Source organism: Typopeltis vanoorti, chromosome 11 (genome assembly GCF_054136105.1).
Source record: "Typopeltis vanoorti isolate ZY-2024b chromosome 11, IOZ_Tvanoo_1.0, whole genome shotgun sequence".
NCBI classification, from domain to species: Eukaryota; Metazoa; Arthropoda; class Arachnida; order Uropygi; family Thelyphonidae; genus Typopeltis; species Typopeltis vanoorti.
Window position 1 is genome coordinate 56,036,135 of NC_143559.1, and position 21,885 is coordinate 56,058,019.

Sequence of the window (21,885 nt, forward strand, 5' to 3'; positions counted from 1 at the left end):
AACAAAAAGTTTGCGCCTGAAAGTATCTTCAGGACTGGGGTAAGGTGGTACAACACTGGGCAACTCTTTGCAAAGGTGGAGCAAGCTAACATCACTCCTATCTCAGTATCTCCCATAATGCAAAACACATCTCCTTGCGGATATGTATCAATGTTATGCATTAAGGGAAGGACCACTACCCAGACTAGTTTCAACCTTTATTGAGGTCTCTTCAGTGGGAGCCAGGCCCAAGTGGAGATACCAGGCAGAAGCATTAGCATGGTCATCTCTACCTATAAGAGTTCCCAAATGGTGTGCCACCTTTTTATTAAATTACTCTGGATTTAGAGAAGGATGTTGAAAGTTTATTTTTCACTTGGTTAGTAGAGATGACCTTGCTAATGCTTCTGCCTGGTATCTCCACTTGGGCCTGGCTCCCACTGAAGAGACCTCAATAAAGGTCGAAACTAGTCTGGGTAGTTTCGACCTTTATTGAGGTCGAAACTACCCAGATTTATTGTGGCCCTTCCATTAATGCATAACATTATACATATCCGCAAGAAGATGTGTTTTGCATTATGGGAGATACTGCGATAGGAGTGATGTTATCTTGCTTCACCTTTGCAACAAGTTGCCTGGTGTTGTACCACCTTACCACAGTCCTGAAGATACTTTCAGGTGCAAACTTTGTTTGCTCACACTTGGATAAAAGATTAAACTAAATTTATTATAATCTAACCAAGTGAAAAATAAACTTTCATCATTTGTATGTAACAGTTTTGAAGTTATCATAACATCTAATATGTGTAATTAATTGTTTATAGTACTTTTTTGTGTAAAACTTTTTTGTACCAGTACACTTGATGATGTAAGTCTTACAACTTATGAAACTTGTCAGGTTTTAATTGCTTATTTTTATTAAACTCTTTATTTGTATCATAATGTGGTCTCAATACCGAAAACTTCCCACAAAACTGTTCTTATGCTCTGAAGATGCTGGATATAATACCAGCAAAATATCAGCTAATAAGTTAATAAATATTAATTATTTTCTTATCATTCTGTGTTGTAATCAATACTGTTAAAATAAACTAACATGTACTGCCAACACATAAACCTTTCTACTCGTTATTCAAGAATACAGAAGATGCAAGTTGGAAATATGAAGAATTCTAATGGCAAAAGAAATATTAAAGAAAAAGTGGTCATTTATTATAAGTAAATACATACAGAAATGATTTATAAAACATTTGGCTGGAGCATATTCTTATATGGTGTGTGACTTGGACTATAATGGCAGAAGACTGGAAAAGAATTGAAGCATTTGAAATGTACTGTTGGAGAGTATTTCTAGGAATAAATTGGAAAGAAAGAAAAGCCAGTGAAGTCTTGTGTGAAATCAAAGGGAATCGAGTATTGAAGAAAACAATCGTAAATAGAAAGAAATACCTAGAACATCTATGGACACATAATGAGTGGATTATTAATATATTAGAAGGGGAAGATACCAGGGAAAAGAAGAGACTATACATTCTTAGAGAAGCTGTTTAGATTAATTGGAAGAGGTTATAAACCACTCAAGAGGCAAGATGGAAATAGGATGACCGTGGAAGAGGGAACTCTCTATAGTGATAAGGACTGTTCCTTAAATGATGATAACATGATTACAACTTTCCCACACCATCAATGGTTATTTTATTATTTTTTTAATATAAAGCATATTACTGTTGTTTTGGGACACCTCTAAGGAGTCTAATGACTCATCACAGTAAAGCCCTGTACTGCATTACAGATGTTTCGCTGTTTTTCCTATTTAATCCTCCTACTACACAGCAGTATTTACTACTACCATGAACACACATCACTTACCACCCACCGACAACAATAATAGTATTTTGTGTCTATAAATTGCATATGTTCTCATGGCCAGTCTGCCTGTATGTGGGATGAAAAACCAGAATTTCCAGGAGAAAAAAACTGCTGCCTCAGTATGACATCGTCTAACTTGTTTTCAATTGAAAAAGCCCACATAAAGATTCCTCTCACTATGACAAGAATTGAACTCAAGTCTATTCAAGTCGGAGGGTGAATGTCCCATTGTTCTTTGGAGGTGCTATATACTCTGTTTAAAAATACATTCTGGCTTTGAGATGCAGTTATGAACATGTGTTAATCCAGTTAATCATTCTCCTCAGCATGAAGAATTATCACACCTCTTTATGGAGATAATTGATGACTTGCACTTCTTATCCATGTTAATTCAACTCTGCTGTTTGCCTTACATAAATATTTTGATGGAGGTAAGAACATTTGGTCAGTAGGGAAGTGAAGTATTGTGCAATAATTTATTACAGATGAATTTCAACAAAATGGTTCAAATTCTCTGCTGATTTTTCCTCTCTCTCTCAAAAAAAAAAAGAAAAAAAAGAAGAAAGAATTTAGTCTACTGTCAACGCAGACTAGAATTGATTTTAAAATATGATATAATATATCATATGTTTTATAGATTTATCATATGCAGAAAGTTAATAACAGATATGTTTTGCAATTCTGTTTAAATAATTTTTTTTTTTCTGATATGTCTCAAATTCAAATTTTTTTGTTTTCTTTTCATTTTAGAAAATGGGCAGGTTGAGGAAAACAGCATACAGCATCCTTCTTGTCATAGTAGTTTTTGTTTGTTTGATAGATTTTGTTGTCATTAGCAATGATGCTTCAAAGAGCAATTCAAAGCCAAAAAAACTACAAATAGGAGTGAAAAAACGGGCTGAAGTATGTGATAAGAAATCTAAAAAGGGAGATGTTCTACATATGCATTATAAGGTATTGCTGTATTGTCAATTTCTTACTAGTATATATTCTTAATTTTATTCAGCATACTCGCTAGTGCATTTTTCAGATATGTCAATATTAATTTTTCCAATGGGAAAAAAAAACTAAAATTTTTAAATAAATTAATATTAAAAACTAATAGCTGGCAAAAGAGAAATATACTGAGAATTAAACATTATAATAATTATTTAAATAGGTAAGATATATACATATTAAATACTACTAACTTGTTGGTAATGTATGATGGTACATCAGTAGGTATTTTTGAGAATAGCAAAATACAAGTGCAAATTCTTAAGCACATCATATTATTGTTCATCACTGCAAACATATCCATTGATATTTTTGAATAGTACCAGCAAAAGTCCTCTGAAATAGAAAATAGCATAAATAACTAAAGAGGCCCAAAATATACACACCAAGTTTAAATCCAATTTTCTTTGCAATTAGCTGGTATAATTAGAAAAAACTTTACCGGCACATTATGAAGAAATATCATTGCAATATCGTTCACCATTCACAGTCTCTTTTTTCAGCATTTGTAGCCCGGTATATCCATTAAGCATAATATCTCCCTACACCATGTTCCCAGCACTGCCATATATATCCATTTCAAGAACATTCTTGCGATGATAAGCAGTACTACTTTCATGCCAGATCTAGTGTCATCTAGAATGAAGGAAAGAGTAAAACAACTCTCATCTGTAAAGAGTACATTAGCCCATTGATGTCTTCTCCAATTTTTATGGATACAACTCCACTGAAAATGTTCTCTAAGATGAGCTATGGGTAAAGGGACACAGATTTCTGTGACAAGTACACCTATATGCCCAAAGGCATATAGGTATACTTGTCACAGAAGTTTGTTGAAATATATGCATACCTGTGCTTGAATGGCGCTGACTTGCCAGCTGATCTGCTGTGATGCATCCATTACGTTTTGCTGTTATAACCAAAAATTCCTTCGTCTTCGCTCTATCAGAGTCTTTGTACTCTGTAATAGAGCGAGGTTGACCTCTTAGCAAATGTCTTGAACATATTCTATTGGTTTGAAATGCTGCCTAGAGCATAGATACAAGGCTTTGTGAGTTTCCAAACTCTCTGGCAATATCAGTAATTCTGCAGCCTTCTTCTAGCTTTCCAATAATTCTTTCCCCTGTGATATCACCTAGATCAGGGCTATCCAACCTTAGGTAATACGAGGGCTGCATTAGAAAAAAAAAATTATCCAAGGGCTGCATCACAATGCATATTTAGTAATTTGGTGAGCAGCAGTGACGTGACACAACCTCAAAAGCTGAGCAAACGAAACAACACTAATTGCTCACTAATCGTGCGCTCACGTTCCCGGAGTGCCCGGAGCATGCTCGTTGGAACAAAACCATGTAAGAACGCTTCTTTGACACATCTAATATTTGAAAAAGATGTGGGTATATAGCGATGTATAAATACCAAATAAAATTATCAACATCGAGATTATCGATTAGTGATAGAATTAAAATATCTAATATGAATTCGATTCAAATTGTTATTTTATTTTTTTGCTTGTGAAAATTAAAACCCACAGGCAGGCTGCACAAAATCGCACCGTAGGTGGCCCATAGGCAGTGCTTTGGACAGCCCTGATCTAGATGATTCTTTAAGACATTACAAGACATCCTCAAGATCTACCACGACCAGGGACCTGAACTCAGATATCCTAGCTATATTCCAGTGGGGCAAGGCCAACCTTGTAAACTCCAATTTCAATGCTACCAAAACTCATTTCTGTCTGATATCTCACCAGAAAGAGCTCACAACCCCCCCCCCCCTGCCTAGCTATATTCCAGTGGGGCAAGGCCAACCTTGTAAACTCCAATTTCAATGCTACCAAAACTCATTTCTGTCTGATCTCTCACCAGAAAGAGCTCACAACCCCCCCCCCCTGCCCTTACCTTCAGTAATACTGAGATCTCCAAACATGATCAGATTTCACTTCCTGGACTGACTTGCACCTCTGATCTTTCCTTGCACAACCGTATTTCAACTATAGCTTCTGCAGTCACCAAAAAACTCAGTGTACCTTTTCGTACAAGACACTACTTCATACCTTCACAGCTGCTAATTCTATACAAAGTCTAAATCTGCCCAGCCATGGAATATTGTTCCCATATTTGTGGTGATGCACCAAAATCCTCTCTAAGATTGCTTGATTCTATCCAGAAGATGGTAATCTGGCTAATTAATGATCCCTCTCTCATAGTCGTTCAATTTCTGCCTCGTGCTTCTTCTACAGATACTATCATGGACAGTGCTCTGCTGAATTGGCCACCGTTATTCCTCCAGCCTTCCGCAAAGATTACAACCCTCAGATCTTCAAGCAAAATGTAACAGGTTTCTCCTTTCTTCTGTTCCTCTTGCCTGCACACGGCACTAGTGTGCTATATGTCTTGCGCGGCCTTTTGTGTGTGGACCTTATATACACAGTGGTGCCTCATAGTTCGTATTTAATTCGTTCCAGAAACCCGTTTAAACTATGAATCGTTCAAAGTCCGAATCAAGATTTTACATAAGAAATAATGGAAAGTGAAATAATCCGTTCCCATATCCAAAAAATTTCAATAATTTTTTTTTTTATTTTATCTATTTTAGGTTTTTTTTAATGTTTTTTAACTTAGAAAAAATTAAACAAAATAATCTTATATTTATTTTATTAATTTTAATTATTACAACATAAAAATAACAGTGAAGAATATTTTTTAAATATAAAAATCACAAAGATGAAAATAATACTCCCATTGTTAAGCATCTTCTTTCTGCTTCTTAGCTGGAGTTGAGAATGCTGATTTACGTTCTCTTTTTCTGCAGAGAAGAATCTATCTAATGTTGTTTGGTGCTGACGATTTTCTTTGATATTTTTAAAATAACACATCACGTTGTCATCAAATAAGTTGATATTCCTGATCACTACTGTCTTATTTGGGTGCCATTTTTCCACAATAGCTTGTGTTCTAACCCAAACAGAGAACAATTCTTGAAAGTTGGCATTGGAAATGCATCCTTTGGCGTTCTTCTCTTCCATAAAAATTTCTTTTTCCACTTCTTTTTGTTGTTGATCGTGAAGATGTTGAGTTCAGTTTTATGATTATCTGTTTACTCCTCTACATCCTCATCACTCACCTCTAATCCCATAGCTTTATCCAAAGACACAATTTCATTTACAACAGACTCTTCTTCACAGCTTACTACTTCACTGACTGAAATACAATTTGGCCAGAACTTTTTCCAAGCAGAAAGCGTTGTTTTAATAAAAACTTCTTTCCATGCCTTATCGACGATCCTTAAGCAATGAAGAATGTTGTAATGCTCTTTCCAAAATTCTTTAAGAGTCAGTTCTGTGGCATTGGTTATTTCAAAGCACTTTTGAAACATAGCCTTGATATACAGTTTTTTGAAGTTTGAAATCACTTGCTGGTCCATGGGTTGTATGATAGAAGTGGTATTGCGGCAGCAAAAACTTTATCTTGATGAAACTGAATTCACCAACTAAATCCTCCTCTAAATTTGGGGGATGAGCAGAAGCATCATCTATCACTAGAAGATCTTTTAATGGTAGATTTTTTCCAATAAGATAAGCTTTTACAGTGGGAGCAAATTCTTGATAAATTCAAATTGAAACTAGTGTATTAGCTAAAAGCCATGACTTTGCTGTGGTACATAGATGCATCTCATATCTTTATTTTTTGCATAACATTGAATGCAATCTGTCAGGACTTTCCAGCGAAGATGCTAATAAACTATGCTTCGAAGTTTCTGCTTCACTTTTTAAAAGTAAATTACCTCTATATAATTATCTAGTGCTGAAACCAGCGTGCTGTTTTCATTAAGAAAAAATAGAGCAACATATCTATTTCGAAAGCAGATAAAGAAAAAGTGGTAGTGGTAATGGATAAGGCGGACTATGAGAGAAAAAAAAATAGACTGCCTTTTACAGGATACCCCCCCTCCCACACACACACACACCTATCAAGAAATTATTTATAATCCCATAAAAACGCACAAAATCAATTAAATAAGCTGCTAAGAAGTTGTTAGTTGGGATCAAAATACTTTGGACAAGTTGCACGCTCATTTTGGAAGTACTCCTTGTTTATATGGCCTCCCAAAAATTCATAAAAAGGGTTATTGACTTTCTCACCTATAGAATTGCTAAATTTCTGTCACGTTTATTAACTGCCCATACTGGACAATTCAGATCGTTCATCAAGAATTCCACACATTTTCTTGAGAAAATCAAATACAAGAGTCGGATTTGTTAGTCAGCTTTGACATTGTTTCCCTCTTTACCAACATTCCATTATTTGACACTGTTAATTTACTATATAATGGTTACCCTCCTGATATTGCAAAGATTTCTGAATATGTTATACAATCAGGATATTTCAGCTGGAAAAATAAGATCTATAGACAAGTTGAAGGTACCTCTATGGGAAGCCCTCTGTCTCCACCTTTGGCAAACTATTTTTTGAACCATCTGGAAGCCTTGTTCTCATTCATTCATCCCCAACCCTCCCATTGGTTTCATTATGTTGATGATGTCTTTGCTATTTGGCTTCATTCTGAAAATGAACTTACCACTTTCTTACAACAGATCAATAGCCTTCACCCACACATTCAGTTCATCATGGAAAAAGAAAAGGCTGATAGTTTACCATTCTTGGACATCTTTCTTATGCGCACAGCCTCTGGTAATTTATCGACCAATATTTATTGAAAACCTACCTTTACTGGCAGATACATTCATTAAAAGTCTGCTCATCACACCTCTCAAAAAATTGGTGTTATCAAATCTTTAATTAATACAGCATACAAGGTGTGCTCTTCTCCCTCAAGCTTACAACAAGAACTTCTCACTATCAAAATGTTAATGGAATTTAATGGTTACAACCCTAATCGAATCCAGCAGATAATCGACTCCTATGTTCCAACACCTGGGTTCTTCAACAGACTGCAGAGTTCCAATCCCTTATATTTCTGGCATCTCGGAACTGATTGGTAGAATTTTGAAGAAGTATCATCTCATTCCCACATATTTTCTGATCAACAAAATTTTTCATCTGTTGCCATTTACAAAAGACAAACTGGCACCTCTATCATAAGCTGGCATTTATCAGATACCCTATGAATGTAATCTAACATACTTTGGGCAAACAGCTGTTCTATGGAAAAAAGAATTAATGAACATCAATATCTAATACATGAAACCTCAAAAGTCTGGTCTGGCACAACATAGTATTGACACTAAGCAGGTTTAAATATGAACGCCTTTTCAAAGAAAGTTGGGAAGCCCTTTTACATTGGCTAAATCTGAATCAGAATGATTGTCTCTCCCTCTCCCCCAAAAGTTTGGGAGATTCTTATCTTATGTAACCATAAAAAATAGTTTTAATAATATTTTAAATATTATTTATTGATATTAATTTCTAGCATGTGGCAACAGTTTTTAATTGGTAAATTGCCAACTGCTGTATGTACTTTGTATTCCCATTCCTTTGATTTGCTTGTTTCTATACACTGATGATGTACTGTTATTTTTCAGTACGAAATATCTGTAATTTCATTTCATTAAAGTTAATTACTGTGGTTATCATGTAATTTATTGTTTAAATATCAGTAAGGTTGGCAAGATATTCTGGAGGCTGTTGAAAAAGCTCAGAAATGGAGGAAAGAGTGCTGTAAAAGGAATTAGAGATGATAAAGTGGCAAGAAAACTGCAGAAAAAGATATCCTTGATGTATGGCAGGAGTCTTCAACCTTTCAGACAGTACGGACCGTATTAAAAATTTCAGTGAAGCCCGTGGGCCACTAAGCTATACTGCGGTATTTAGAATTGTAAGATGCTTTCCAGATTCACAAGGAACCTTGTGCATTTGCTACTTTACATAAAACATACAATCCTATAAAAATAAACAAACTCAGCTTTAAGAGCGTAGGTAGGAGTCAGGTTCATGATAAGTAAATACAATCAATACTTGAAAAAAAGATAATTTAATGAAGAAAACATTCATTTTTTACAATGTCAATGAGAAACTTGGCAATGCTTTTCCTTGAACAGCTTGTCGATGGTGGAAGTCGCTATGCGCAGAGTATTCTCGAGATGTTGGTCCATAATCTGAGTTCTTGTCTTGGACTTCACATGTTTCATTCTGGAGAAGAACTGCTCACATAAGTATGTGCTTCCTAACAATTAACAAATAGCAAAGTGCACAGCTTCAAAGCATGCCAGCGAAGATTAGGGAATGCATCCTCAGAAATGTAGTCTTTGTAAAATGTAAGCAAGGGCACATTGAATAATTTTTCTCTCAAAGAGGAGTTGTTTTGGAGTTCAAGCAGCTCTATTTGTACTGAGCCTGCATTTCGGCAGCATTGACACTGAATGGCATTGAAAATAAATCTAAAGAAGACCGTTGGTTACAAAAATCACTAAATCTCTCTCTCTCTATGAACTCACTTTGCAACATGGCTAATTTTGTAGCGTATTCATCAAGAGATGAACAGTTGGACTCAGTGAGAAGCTGAAATTGAGTTAAGTCTTTTTTTGCAGGTTGTGCCTCCTAAAGTTTGAGCTTGGCCACAAAAGCTTTGATGTGATCAGAGTGTGCACCAGTCGATCTTTGGATTGTAGCCGCGTATTTAGGTCATTCATATGCAACGAGATGTTGGTCACAAAGGCAAAGTCTGTCATCCACTTCGGATCGTCGGATCCTGCAATCAGCTTCCCCTTAGTTTGCATGAACTGCTGTATTTCACTCCTTAAGTCAAAGACTTAAGGAGCTCACTTCCCTCTGCAGACTTCACAGACTTCCCTCTGCTCAACCAACGCACATCACTATAATAACCCACATTGCCATGATCCACTTCGCACTCTTGGGTCAAAAACTCTTGGAATTGACGATGATTCAATCCTCTTGCCCTAATAATGTTGATGACAGTCACAATAACTTTCATGACATTCTCAAATCCAATAGTTTTTGCACACAAATTCTCCTAGTGGATTAAACAGTGGTAATGGACTAAATCTCTTCCTTCTAGTTCCGGTTCTTTCTGTAGCAGCGCAACAAACCCTTCGTTCTGTTAAACCCATCAGTTATAACCTAGTCTGTAACCTTCATTTTAGCTTACTAGTTTGTATTCCCTGAGGATGCCAATAGAAAAAGATTGGCGAAACATGTAGGAGGATAAAATAAAGCTACTTGACAAAGATTAGATAAAAAAAGTGTAATAGTCTTATAAACCCTTCGTTCTTTCCCACCATCAGTTACCACACCCTCGAGGTTGGTTAAGCTGAGGGCAAAACACTGGAGAGTTTTTTTTGGTGGCTTCAAGAATATCAGTGCCTTTCGTCGTTCCCTTCGTATGTACAAGCACAAGCAGTTCTTCTGTCACAGTGAATTGTTGATCAATGCCACGGACAAAGATAGCCAGTTGTGCCGTATCCTTCACATCTTGCTCTCATCTAAAGCAAGTGAATATGATGTAAATTTGGACGACTGTTTTTTTAAAGTTCCTTCAGCTGAATTGGCTAGGCCTTTCACACATTGGTATAACTTGAGTCTCAGCTCAGAAGTGATACCACAGGAATGATAGGAATGCATGATAGTTCCATTGCACAAGGGTGGTGCAAAAACTGATGTGTCTAACTACCGACCTATTAGTATCTCTGGTGTGGTAGTGAAGATTTTGGAGAAGTTGGTAAGAACTCGTATTCTGTACTCTGCAGGGAATAGCATGGGTTTACTAAAGGAAGGTCATATTTTAGCAATTTGCTCATATTTTATAACAATATTATGGCTGGGTTGGATAAAGGGAATGGATACAGTATGATAATGTTGGATTTTTCTAAGGCATTTGATAGGATATCACACGACAGGCTGTTGTGTAAACTGGAGAATATGGGATTGGAATATAATTTATTGACTTGGATCAGGGGATGGTTGACAGACAGATATCAAAAAGTGGTATACAGTGGGTGTGAATCTGCCAGATTTAAGGTAACCAATGGTGTACCTCAGGGTTCAGTCCATTATTGTTCAGTCTGTACATTAATGACATCAAACTGGGTCTATCATCAGATTTGCAATTGTTTGCTGATGATGCGAAGGTAGGCAGGGCAATTAGGGATGCTACTGATATTCAGCAGTTACAGAATGATTTGAATAGACTGGAAATCTGGGCAAACGAAAATGGCTATCAGTTTAATGTTTGTAAGTGTAAAGTTATGCACTTTGGCATAATTAGAGTTCCAGCGGGGTTATGCTACATGAAACTGAAGAGGCAAGGGATCTTGGTGTATTGGTGGATAAGAATATAAAGTTCAAAGGTCACATAGAAAAGTTGCAAATACAACTCAGAAGATAATTGCTATGTTGAAATGAACCTTGACATGTAAGGATAAGGAAGTAATTTTGCCTCTTTATAAGACCACACCTGGATTACTGTGCGCAGATTTGGTCTCCCAGGTTCCAAGGGGGATAAAGAAGCTTTGGAAAGGGTGCAAAGAAGAGTTACAAAGATTATATCCAGATTATGCGATTTAGATAATGAGGACAGATTGCGAGTATGTGGATTGCAGACTCTGGTTAACAGGAGGAAAGGGGGATGATATGATAGAGGTCTAGATAGAGGTGTTATAGCTTTCAAATGAAATTTTTCGTTATATGCAAGGTGGGGAGAGAACACAGAGGCATCTATGGAAGTTAAGATTGTTCTCAGTCAAGAAAGTGGTAAGAGCTATGTTTTTCTCCCAGAGAGAGCAGTGAGTGATAGTTGGGTTGGGTAATTTACAGCCTCCCTTGATGAGTCCTTGACTCCCTGGAGGTCTCAGATAATAATCATAATATCATTGGCAAGTTCTTTGACACATGATGCTACAGTTGCCCCAGACAAACTCAGTTTTTTAAACACTTCCTTATTATTTGGGCACAGAATTTCTCCAGCAGCAATGAGATACTCCTTCACAAACTCGCCGTCCAAGAAGGCTTTTGAATTTTTAGCAATTTTTTCAGCTATTACATAACTTGCTTTGATGCACGCTTTGCTCTCTTCCCTCTGCCTTTTAAACATACCCTGCTGGCATTTTAAATCAATTTGGAGACAGTTCACTTTGTCCACACGAAGCAGCCCTTGAAGGTGATCGAAATTGGATGCATGCTTTGTCTCATAGTGTCGAATTATATTGTATTCTTTTGATACTGACATTGACTAACGACAAATTAAACACACTGGCTTATTGTCGATCAGCACAAAAAAGTACAAATTGGTCCACTTTTCATTAAAAATAAGACAAGAATCACTTGATTTATGCTTTTTACTTGTAGACGCCATAGTGATGGAAGGTGAACCCCAAAAATGATCCAAAATGGACATATAATGGTTATTATCCACTGAATATGTCTCACACTAATGAAAGAAGTCTGGCAATATAAAACCACAATAGGCTATGGCTGACGTGACGAACCTCCGTGTGCTTATACACGAATATCACACTGTTCACGACTGACTGACTGTGGATGAGATCCTCTTGTATTTATATGAAAATAACGAAGTATCGAGAATCTTCGAGATGTATCTGGAAGGCACTAGACAGCGCACTCGAACGAACTACTGCTTCAGCCATCTACCTGTGACATTAGTACTAGTATTTAAATACCGCTTGCTGCTGGTAGATGGCTGAAGAAGCATGTCTCTTTAATATTTGTTTTTATAGGATTTAATGTAAGTTATCAAATGCACAGCGTTCCTTGTGAATCTGGAAAGCATCTTACAATTCTAAATACCGCAGTATAGCTTAGTGGCCCTGCGGGCTTCGTTGAAATTATTTTTTATTTAATCGCATTTTAATGTTAAGTAGTTATTTTTTCAAAATGGCTAGCTGGCTGGCCACGGCAAAGAGCTCCACTGGCCATGCGTTGGAGACCCCTGATGTATGGTGTAATTACTTCAAAAAATTGTAAATGAAACAAGCAGTAACAGCACAGTGATAAAAAAACACTCAACAGGCATGCAATCAGGAATACATATCCATACTTGAAATAGAAAAAGCCATCAAAAACTTAAAATGCAGAAAGGCATCTGGAGTAGATGATATTCGACCAGAAATGCTCGTTTATGGAGGTATAAAAGTCTTATAGTTGCTGCACTACACTGCATAGTTCAGAAGCCTGGATGGAGGTACGAATTCCAGATAATTGGAGTAGAGCTCTCATAGTACCCATATATAAAAAGGAAAATAAAACTGAATATGAGAATTATAGAGGTATTTCCCTACCGGGTGTTCCTGGTAAGATTTATGCAAGTATACTTGAGAAACGGTTGAGAAGGATTGTGGAAGGGATGCTTGGTGAAGAATAAGCTGGATTCAGGTTAAATAGAGGCTGTCAGGGTCAGATTTTCACTTTGCGACAAATAGTTGAGAAATCATGGGAATATAACAAAGATCTGTATTTAAGTTTTGTAGACCTGCAAAAGGCATATGATATAGTGCCAAGAGAATAACTATTCAAAACACTACAGTTATATGGTGTCGATGAGATATTATATCAGGCAATACTTAGTCTTTATTTGAATTGTAAGTCAGCAGTTAGAATTAAAGTACAGGAAGATGGTTTGATGTTAAATCTATCACCAGACAAGGATGTACATTATCCCCTCTGTTATTCATTATCTATATGGATCACATTATGAAGGAAAGTGATATTAAACCTGATATCAAAATTAGAGATGTTAATTTCAGCTCTTTACTTACTTTATGCAGATGATGTTATACTTCTAAATAAATCCAGTATATAAGTCTGCAAGATTCCCTGACAAAATTGAATAACTCTTGTTATAGATTTAGTATGAAGGTGTAAAATCTCGCATGATAAGCTTTTTTTAATTTATCATGCTCTGTTTTACAAGGGTCTTAAGTCAGAATAATACATAAGACATAATGTAAAGATGTTATAAATATATATGAAAAATTAGTTATAATGTATAATATGTGAATAATTTTTATATTACTTGTAAAACAATTGTGCTCAATGCAAAGGAAAATAATTGTTCTTTGTTAAGTAATGAGTCAGCAGAAAGGTTGCCAAGATTAGTAAAGAACAAAAGGAATGCTCTGAAGGAAAAAGTCGCAAAGACTTGCGAAGGTTTAAAATCATCAAAAACAAAGACTTCGGTAAAAAAGTGATGTCGACATGCCTGAGGATAAGTGCAAAAAATGTGGAAGTAAAGACAAAGAAAGGAAAGGATATTTAAGTGACCTGGTGAGTAGGAATCGGGGTTCCCAGGTGTTCCCAGAGTTGAGAAGTTCCGAAGTGCAGTAGTCGCCATGTTCTCAATAACCACAGGCACCTGTGGCCAGGAACTGAAGGAAAGGTCTCGAAGATGGAGTCCAGATTTCTCCAGGAATTTTTCCGATAGAAAGTCGTCGACTAAAGAGAAAGAGAAATGGAAGGACATCATTCGTAATTTGCATCAAGCTACCATTAAGGTTGAAATGCATTGCTGCGACGTCCTAGTGAATACAAGAAATGTCCTAATCAAGACAGAAGAATTTGATATCCTAACAGAATTTTCGCTGAATACAATGGACTTTGTGAAGGAAGATCTGTGAGTAGCTGTGATAAGTTGATATTTTTGTGCTATGGATATATGCAACTGCGAGAAGGTAGACAATAAGTTATCTTAACTGTGTATAATATTGTGTTGTATAATAGCATAGTGTATAGTGTTGTACTGTGTAATAGTATATGATAATCAAGATTTAGATAGGCTAGGGAAGTGTAGCCATAAGTAATTGTTTCAAATGTACATGCATTTCTTAGTTTCAATAAATGACTTGTAAATAGCATGCTGATCTGACACTTGTCAATGCACAATCTCCAAAAAAATTATGAACCTGTGTGCTAGTAGGAAATTGCCACAACTAACTTAAGTGTTGAGTAAGATAATGAGAAATTTCTGTTAAAGTTATGAGCCCCCTGCATTGCTGTTATTCCACATTTCAATCCCTCACTCTCGGAAGTACAGTCTAGCTGGCGCAGTCGAAAAACAAATAAATTTTGTTAGACTGAAGAGCCTAAGGGACTGAATACGTCGTAGACATATGGCTGGTGACAATTGGAATTAAAGCCAGCCAGTCGGCCATATGTATGATAAAGATTAAGGCAAGGCAGAAAAGAAGGTGGGAGGAATGCCAATTCAGCATGAGTGAGTTAAAAACATAAAGGAAAAACTTTAGCTGTATGTAGTCCGTATATTACAATAATAAAAATAAAACTATTACAGTTACAAAAGTCAGCAATAACAAGACAAAGACAATGAAAATAGACAGAAGCATTGAAAATATTAACTGCATTATGAATGGAGAACCTATAGAGCAAGTAAAACATTTCAGCTACCTAAGCACAATTTTTAGTGAAGATGGTAAATTAAATATGGAAATTGACAACAGAATCAACAAAGCTAGTATGGTAGGAAGTCAACTGAATAAATTTATATGGAATAAGAGAGAAATTATTCAAAACACTAAATTAGCTGTATTCAAGACAGTGTTCAAAACCAATTTTAACTTATTTATCTGAGAGCTGGGTTAGAAATAAAACATTTGACCAAAGACTAGATACCACAGATATGAGAGTCCTGAGAAAGATGAGGGGGCATGAAAATATGACATCAACAGCAATATCATATTAAAAACAAGGATATTCAGAAAGAACTTGACATTGTTAGCATCCAGGAATGCGTTAGCAGAGCTAATCTGACATGGTAGTCACTTAAACAGAATGGGAGAGGAAAGATTAGCAAAACAAGTGTTCTCTGCCAGGCTGGCAGGAAAAAGACCCAGAGGAAGACCAAGATATAGGTGGAGTGATATGGTAAAAAGGGCCTTCGAAGACAGAAATATAAGATCTAATAATGTTGGAGTCTTGACAGGTAACAGATTGATTTGGAGTAAAATTGTAGATAGGAAGTTAGTAATGATGTAAGTTTTTCATGTAGTACTATCATATCCTGTACATCCCTTGAGTACATGTCAGGAATTTGATGATGATGATTCCTCTCATCACAGATGGATTTAAATCCACGTCTCTTTCTCATCCAAATGATATGGGGAAAATTACTCAACTATAGAAGTGATCAGTTATTTGCATGGTTTTTATTCAACTAAGTGTGCCTTTATAATTATCTGCTATTATCCTCAAAACCCCTTAAAACATGAAAGCAACTGATCACTTTCCTTCTTCTATTAAATTCAGTGAAGTAACTGTTATTCATTGTCCATTAAAACAATCTTTTCCATCATTTCATGTAATTATGCGAGTTTATGCAAGTTGTTCTTTCTGTGTAACCGCTCATGTATCAGATATACATATATATACAATTGCAGAACCTTAATACTTAAAATGTTTGCTTCTTCCTTCCTTGATACAGTAATTGTTATACACCATACATAATAGGAAAAGCAAGTGAAGAAAAAATTCACCCTCATTATAGATAACTTAGATGACTGACTCTTCTGTTTAGATCTTCTTATAACTATATTTGAACTGAAGATCAGTGTAAGACAGTGATATAACTAGAGGCTTTGCCCATGTTTTCTTTACTTATCGATTCTGCTGGTGAGGTGTTAGAGTTTCAGTTCTGCCAATTTGTAGCAGATCAGTATCATCATTGATATTTTTTTTTCCACCTAGACAATGCTTTAAAGGTTAGCCAACTCACATTCTGATCATGCTGAGTTTGCAATATTCTAACTATTCAACAGTCATGTTTCAAAACCATTTTTTCTGATTGGCTTATCCATTTTGTTCTCATTATTTGAATCACAGTTAAAGATCAGTTATATGTGACTACATATAACTGTAATCCTCTGCACATTGACATGGTGGGATAAATGAATGGTACGTCAGTAAGAGACCTTGAAGTTTATTATTAAATTATTATTATCTGATCTCCATCCATGGACTCATTGCTAGAGGTCTGTACTCTCTTATGCAAAAGATCATCGAACCATGCCTTAATCCTATTCACAGTTTCCACATTAACTGTTTCAGGCATTGCATTCCACTCACTAATCGCTCTCCATGCAAAGAACCTGCTTCACACTCCCCCCCCCCTCCTTATACAGCTTCCAGAGATGGCTTCTAGTTCTACTCTTATCTCCCTCTACTCTACTCTGTGAAAAATCTTCACATTAATCTGGTTACAACCCTCACTTGTCTCAATCATATCTCCTTTTCTTCTATTCACAAGACTCTTTAAGTTGCATTCCTTAAATATCTCTCCTCATACCTGACACTAACTTGGTAAACCTTCTCTGAATCCTCTTGGATATATCTTCATCCCCTGAAAACCAGGCAACCAAATTCGTGCACAGTAGTCCACATGTGGCCTGATCAAAGCCTTATACAAGGGAGCCATAACCTCTTTGCTTCTGCATGTCAGTGTTCTCATTATTGCCATAATCTGTTGAGATGTTCTTACAATTTTAGTAATATGACCCTTAAACTTCAATTCTCTGTCCACCATCACTACCCAAATCTCTCATCTCTTCCACCTCCTTCAAAATTTCTCCATTAATTGTATACTCTGCATCACAACCATGCCTACCAAATTTCAAAACATTGCACTTTGCAATTTGCTCACTCACATAGTCTATTCAGATCCTGCTGCATAGCCACAATGTCTGCTCTACTTCTCATAGTTCTTTCCAACTTTGCATCATTGAAAAACAGCTGCACATCTTCGGTTAAGCCAATCCCAATGTCATTAATATACATATTAAACAATAATGGTCTCAAAACAGATCCCTGTTGCACTCCAAATAAAGATTGCTGTACTCCAGGTAAGGATCAAACTTATTCTCTTCAGATTATGGGACTGACATACTACCTACTGCACTACTGAAGGAGGAAAAAAAACACTACTGGCCAGTATGAGGAGAAGTTCAGCAAGATTATTCAGTTGTGTGTATGTAGTTGAACATTAGGCTTTTGTCACATGATTTTGTAATTCTGTTAATTTAGTTTGTGTTTAAAATAAGTAATTTTTTTCATTATATGAAGGTTGAGTAGCAGTTTTGTAAGAGAAAATTAATATGTAAAATGTAAATGATTCATATTTTAGGGCACTTTGGAAGATGGTACAGAATTTGACAACAGTTACAAGAGAAGTGAACCTTTAACTTTTACCTTGGGTTCAGGACAGGTAATCAGAGGCTGGGACCAAGGTCTGCTAGGGTAAATATTTTTATAATTTTATGCATGTTCATTTGCAAGAAACTTTGGATTTTTTTTTTTTTTTTAATTTGCAGTGAATCTTCTCTTTTGAATTACCAAAGAAACTGGACATCTTCCTGTTCAAATAAGGAAGAGGAAAAAGAATTTTAATGATAGTTTTGATTGTTTGCTTTTGGATCTTGATTTTTATTACCAGTTCATTAAGTTATCCTCTAACAGTTTTATTCCCCAAAGGGAATAGGTAAAAATTCATTTGTATACCACAGTAATTATTATTATTATTATCATCATATAACACCTCCTGGGAGTCCAAATCATCGAGGGAGGGCACCTACTCTACAACTCTCCGTATCCACCAACTGCAACTACCTTCATCATCTACACCAACGCCATCTACCACCGACCATCACCACTAGTATTTTCACAGACAATCACAAACATCCATGCCCACGGTGGGATTCGAACCTGCAGCCTTCTGGCTGGAGAGCAGAAACTCCAACCACTGCCAGGCCAATTTTAATAACATGTAGATTTCGTCTTAAGTATCTTAAGACATCATCAGTACAGCTATTACAAACAATACTAGGAATTACATTCAAAGGAACAGTTAGTGCATGTGCTTACAGTGCTTACATTGGAATCCCTCTATGCGTACAGTAGTGTGTTTGAAGACTTAAAATTGTGGATCTGATAAAGATTCTTCAGAGGTTCTTAAAACAAGAATTGGAAATTATTAAAGATACAGCCTTATTAAATGGTCCAAAAACAACTGAAGATAAATTAAAATATATCTGATGAATTTATTTATAGGATCTATGTAACGGCTTAGTGTTTTTCCATTGGATCCTATGGTTAAGTTTTCAACTCCATGTTGTGCGAGGCCAGATTTGTGCGGTTTGGTAAGACGGATGTGGTCTTGATGTTCAGTATACGCTAGGTAGCATCATCTTCCTGATGTCCATAGTAAGACTACAACATGGAACTTCGTATATGCCAATTAGTATCATAGGTGAGAGTTTGTCTTTTGGAGAAAGTAGCAAGATTGGAAATTATTCAAGATACAGCCTTATTAAATGGATATAGTCCAAAAACAACTCAAGAAATCATCAGCTATTTCCCTACACATCAACCCAGACAAGAAGAAGCCTGTAGGACTCCAATACCATATATCAAAGGCATCTCGGAACGTCTGTCAAAAATTATGAAGAAATACAAACTCGCCGCTGCCTATAAACCAGTCAACCAGATCCACAATTTGTTACCTTCTCCAAAAGACAAACTCTCACCTATGATGCTACCTGGCATATATGAAGTTCCATATTCTAGTCTTACTATGGACAAACAGGAAGATCTATAAGTAAACGCATCTCTGAACATCAAGACCACATCTGTCTTATCAAACTGCACAAATCTGGCCTCACATAACATGGAATTGAAAACCCTGACCATAGGATCCAAGGAAAAACACCAAGCTACTACATAGATCCTTATATAAACATGAACATTTATATAAAGAAAGTGCTGAAGCCTTATGTCACAGACTGAATCTGAACCTTAATGATTGTCTCACTATCCCAAAAGTCTGGGAAATTATTATCCTCAGTTGTATAAAATAACTTCATCAGATAGATTTTAATTTAATTTTAATTACAGCTGATTTTTTTTTTTTTTAAAGTCCTCAAACATACTACTGTACACAGAGAGAGATTCCAATATTGGTATGCATGCTTACAGTAGCATGCACTAACTGTTCCTTTGAATATAATTCCTAGTATTGTTTGTAATAACTGTATTGATGATGTCTTACAATACTTAAGATGAAATATCTACATATTATTAAAATTTAATTACTGTGGTATACTTGTGAATATTTTAGTTATGAATAGTCCACTAGTTTCACTATATAATAAAGGGAATAGGTAGCTAGTCTCCATCATCCTTGGCAATTGTTGCAAATTGGATATTTCTGCAAAGATAAGATGATGAAAATAAAATACAGTAATCCCCCGATTAATGCGCCTCGATCAGTGCATTTTCGATTAGTGCGTCATTTTTTTTTTTTTGATACCCAAATTCGATTAGTATACCTATATACATCTTAAAAACAAATGTTACAGATTTTTTAAATTTTATATCTATACATTTTTATCACTAACTATTTTAAAAAATCACTCACCCAGAATGAAATAATTTAGTTACTGATTTAAAACATTTTACAAAGTTATTTTTAATGGCATACTATACTACTTCAATGTATACTATGTTCCAAATTTTTACCACCAAAATTTATGTTGTCTGCTATAGTACGCCCACAGATTTGAGACCCTTCGACACTTCTGCGCATGTCGCAAAAAGGAGAATCTTTTCCAATAATAGGGTAATCAATCCGTCTTCTGGAATGAATTGTTTATTATTACACGTTGGAAAATTAACTTCTCTATTATGATCATTGTAGTTTTTAGAGTTTTAAGTATTTTGCTTGTATAACAGTTGGGAAATTTTATCTATAAAGCACGTGATTTTGTGTGTTGGCGACCAATTCGTACTTCCTTCATTTCTTTCTCCCCTTCAATAATAACGTCCAAGAGTTAATTAAATCTCATTCTGAAGAATTGAGTGATTCCCACCTGCTAAATTTAGATGCACAGCAGTTTCAAATGCAAAGAGATTTCACAGAAACAATTTGAAAATATTTTTCGTACAATCGAAGTTTTTAAGCAGCAGTGCTTAGAGGCTGACCCTGATGAAGAGAGAAGCAGTAAAATTTGCAGAAGAGTAGAAGAGGCAATAGGGCCATACTGTCGGTGTATGAAAAAAAGAAACAAAATTCCTGCCAAACTACGTTAGCTCAATTCTTTGTTAAGAAGTAGAATAATAAAATTTATATTCTGAATATGTTTTACTGTCTTTCAGCTTCATGGTTTTCCTTTAAATAGGCCCTCAGACATATCTTAATTCTTTTATAAAAAAATTAAGGTTCAAAAAAAGAAATTTGAGGAACAAATTATACTTTTTCCCATAGGTTATTATATTCGATTAGTGCGTTTTCGATTAATGTGCCTGTTTTAAAGAATGCATTAGGCGCACTAATCGAGGGATTGCTGTAGACACCTGTAACCTTGTGTTCTAATTCTTATGACTATTATTGTATGAATATTGTGCAAGTTGATTCTCTAGTCAAGTTTTCTGAGTTGCAGTTTTAAAAAGACTTTTTTTTTTCTGGGAAGAAATGTCATTTATGGTGTATCCTTTCAATCGGTGTCCTAGATATTATGATATTCCAACAGTGAATTGTTTCAAAACTAGTTTCTAAACCAACAAAGTTTTTCTGAAATTGTCTTATTATTTGTCAGATCCAATTTGATTAGTTTTATAAAACATTCCTGACTCATCAAAGTGCATACATCTTTGATTTCTCCCAGGGATTGCTTCTTACTTTTTTTTCCAAATACTTTTCTTTAATCGTTCATTGTCCATTCTGTTAAAGTAACCATCATAAATTAGATTAGCACTGCTTATACATCCGGAACATTAATAATGTAAAGTTCTTTTCTGATATCTTTTATTTTTGATATGGTTCTACATCTCCATGCCCTTTTAATTTTCTTTGGAATTTTCAGATCCATAGTCGAAATTATTTTGAACACTGTCTTAATATACTAGCTTAGTTTCTCTGTCTTTTTTTCTGCCATTTTTGCTTCGAACACTTTCTTTGCTAATTTTTCACTTCTACTCTGTTTAAATGACTATTTCTGCCTGCACATTCACGAATATCAAAAATGTCCAAGATGAAGTATATCCTGTG

General features: G+C 35.5%; 1 protein-coding gene across 3 annotated transcripts in view; it reads left to right on the forward strand.

Annotated features, from left to right (window-relative positions):
- LOC150101599 (peptidyl-prolyl cis-trans isomerase FKBP2-like) overlaps positions 1–21,885 on the forward strand; it is a 69,213-nt gene that overhangs the window by 16,716 nt on the left and 30,612 nt on the right. For all 3 annotated transcript variants that reach the window (XM_090400204.1, XM_090400203.1, XM_090400202.1), the window contains exons 2-3: positions 2,599–2,802; positions 17,968–18,080. In XM_090400204.1, the coding sequence (XP_090256330.1) occupies positions 2,602–2,802; positions 17,968–18,080 (314 nt within the window). In that variant the 5' untranslated portion in view covers positions 2,599–2,601. The remainder of the gene's footprint in view (positions 1–2,598; positions 2,803–17,967; positions 18,081–21,885) is intronic.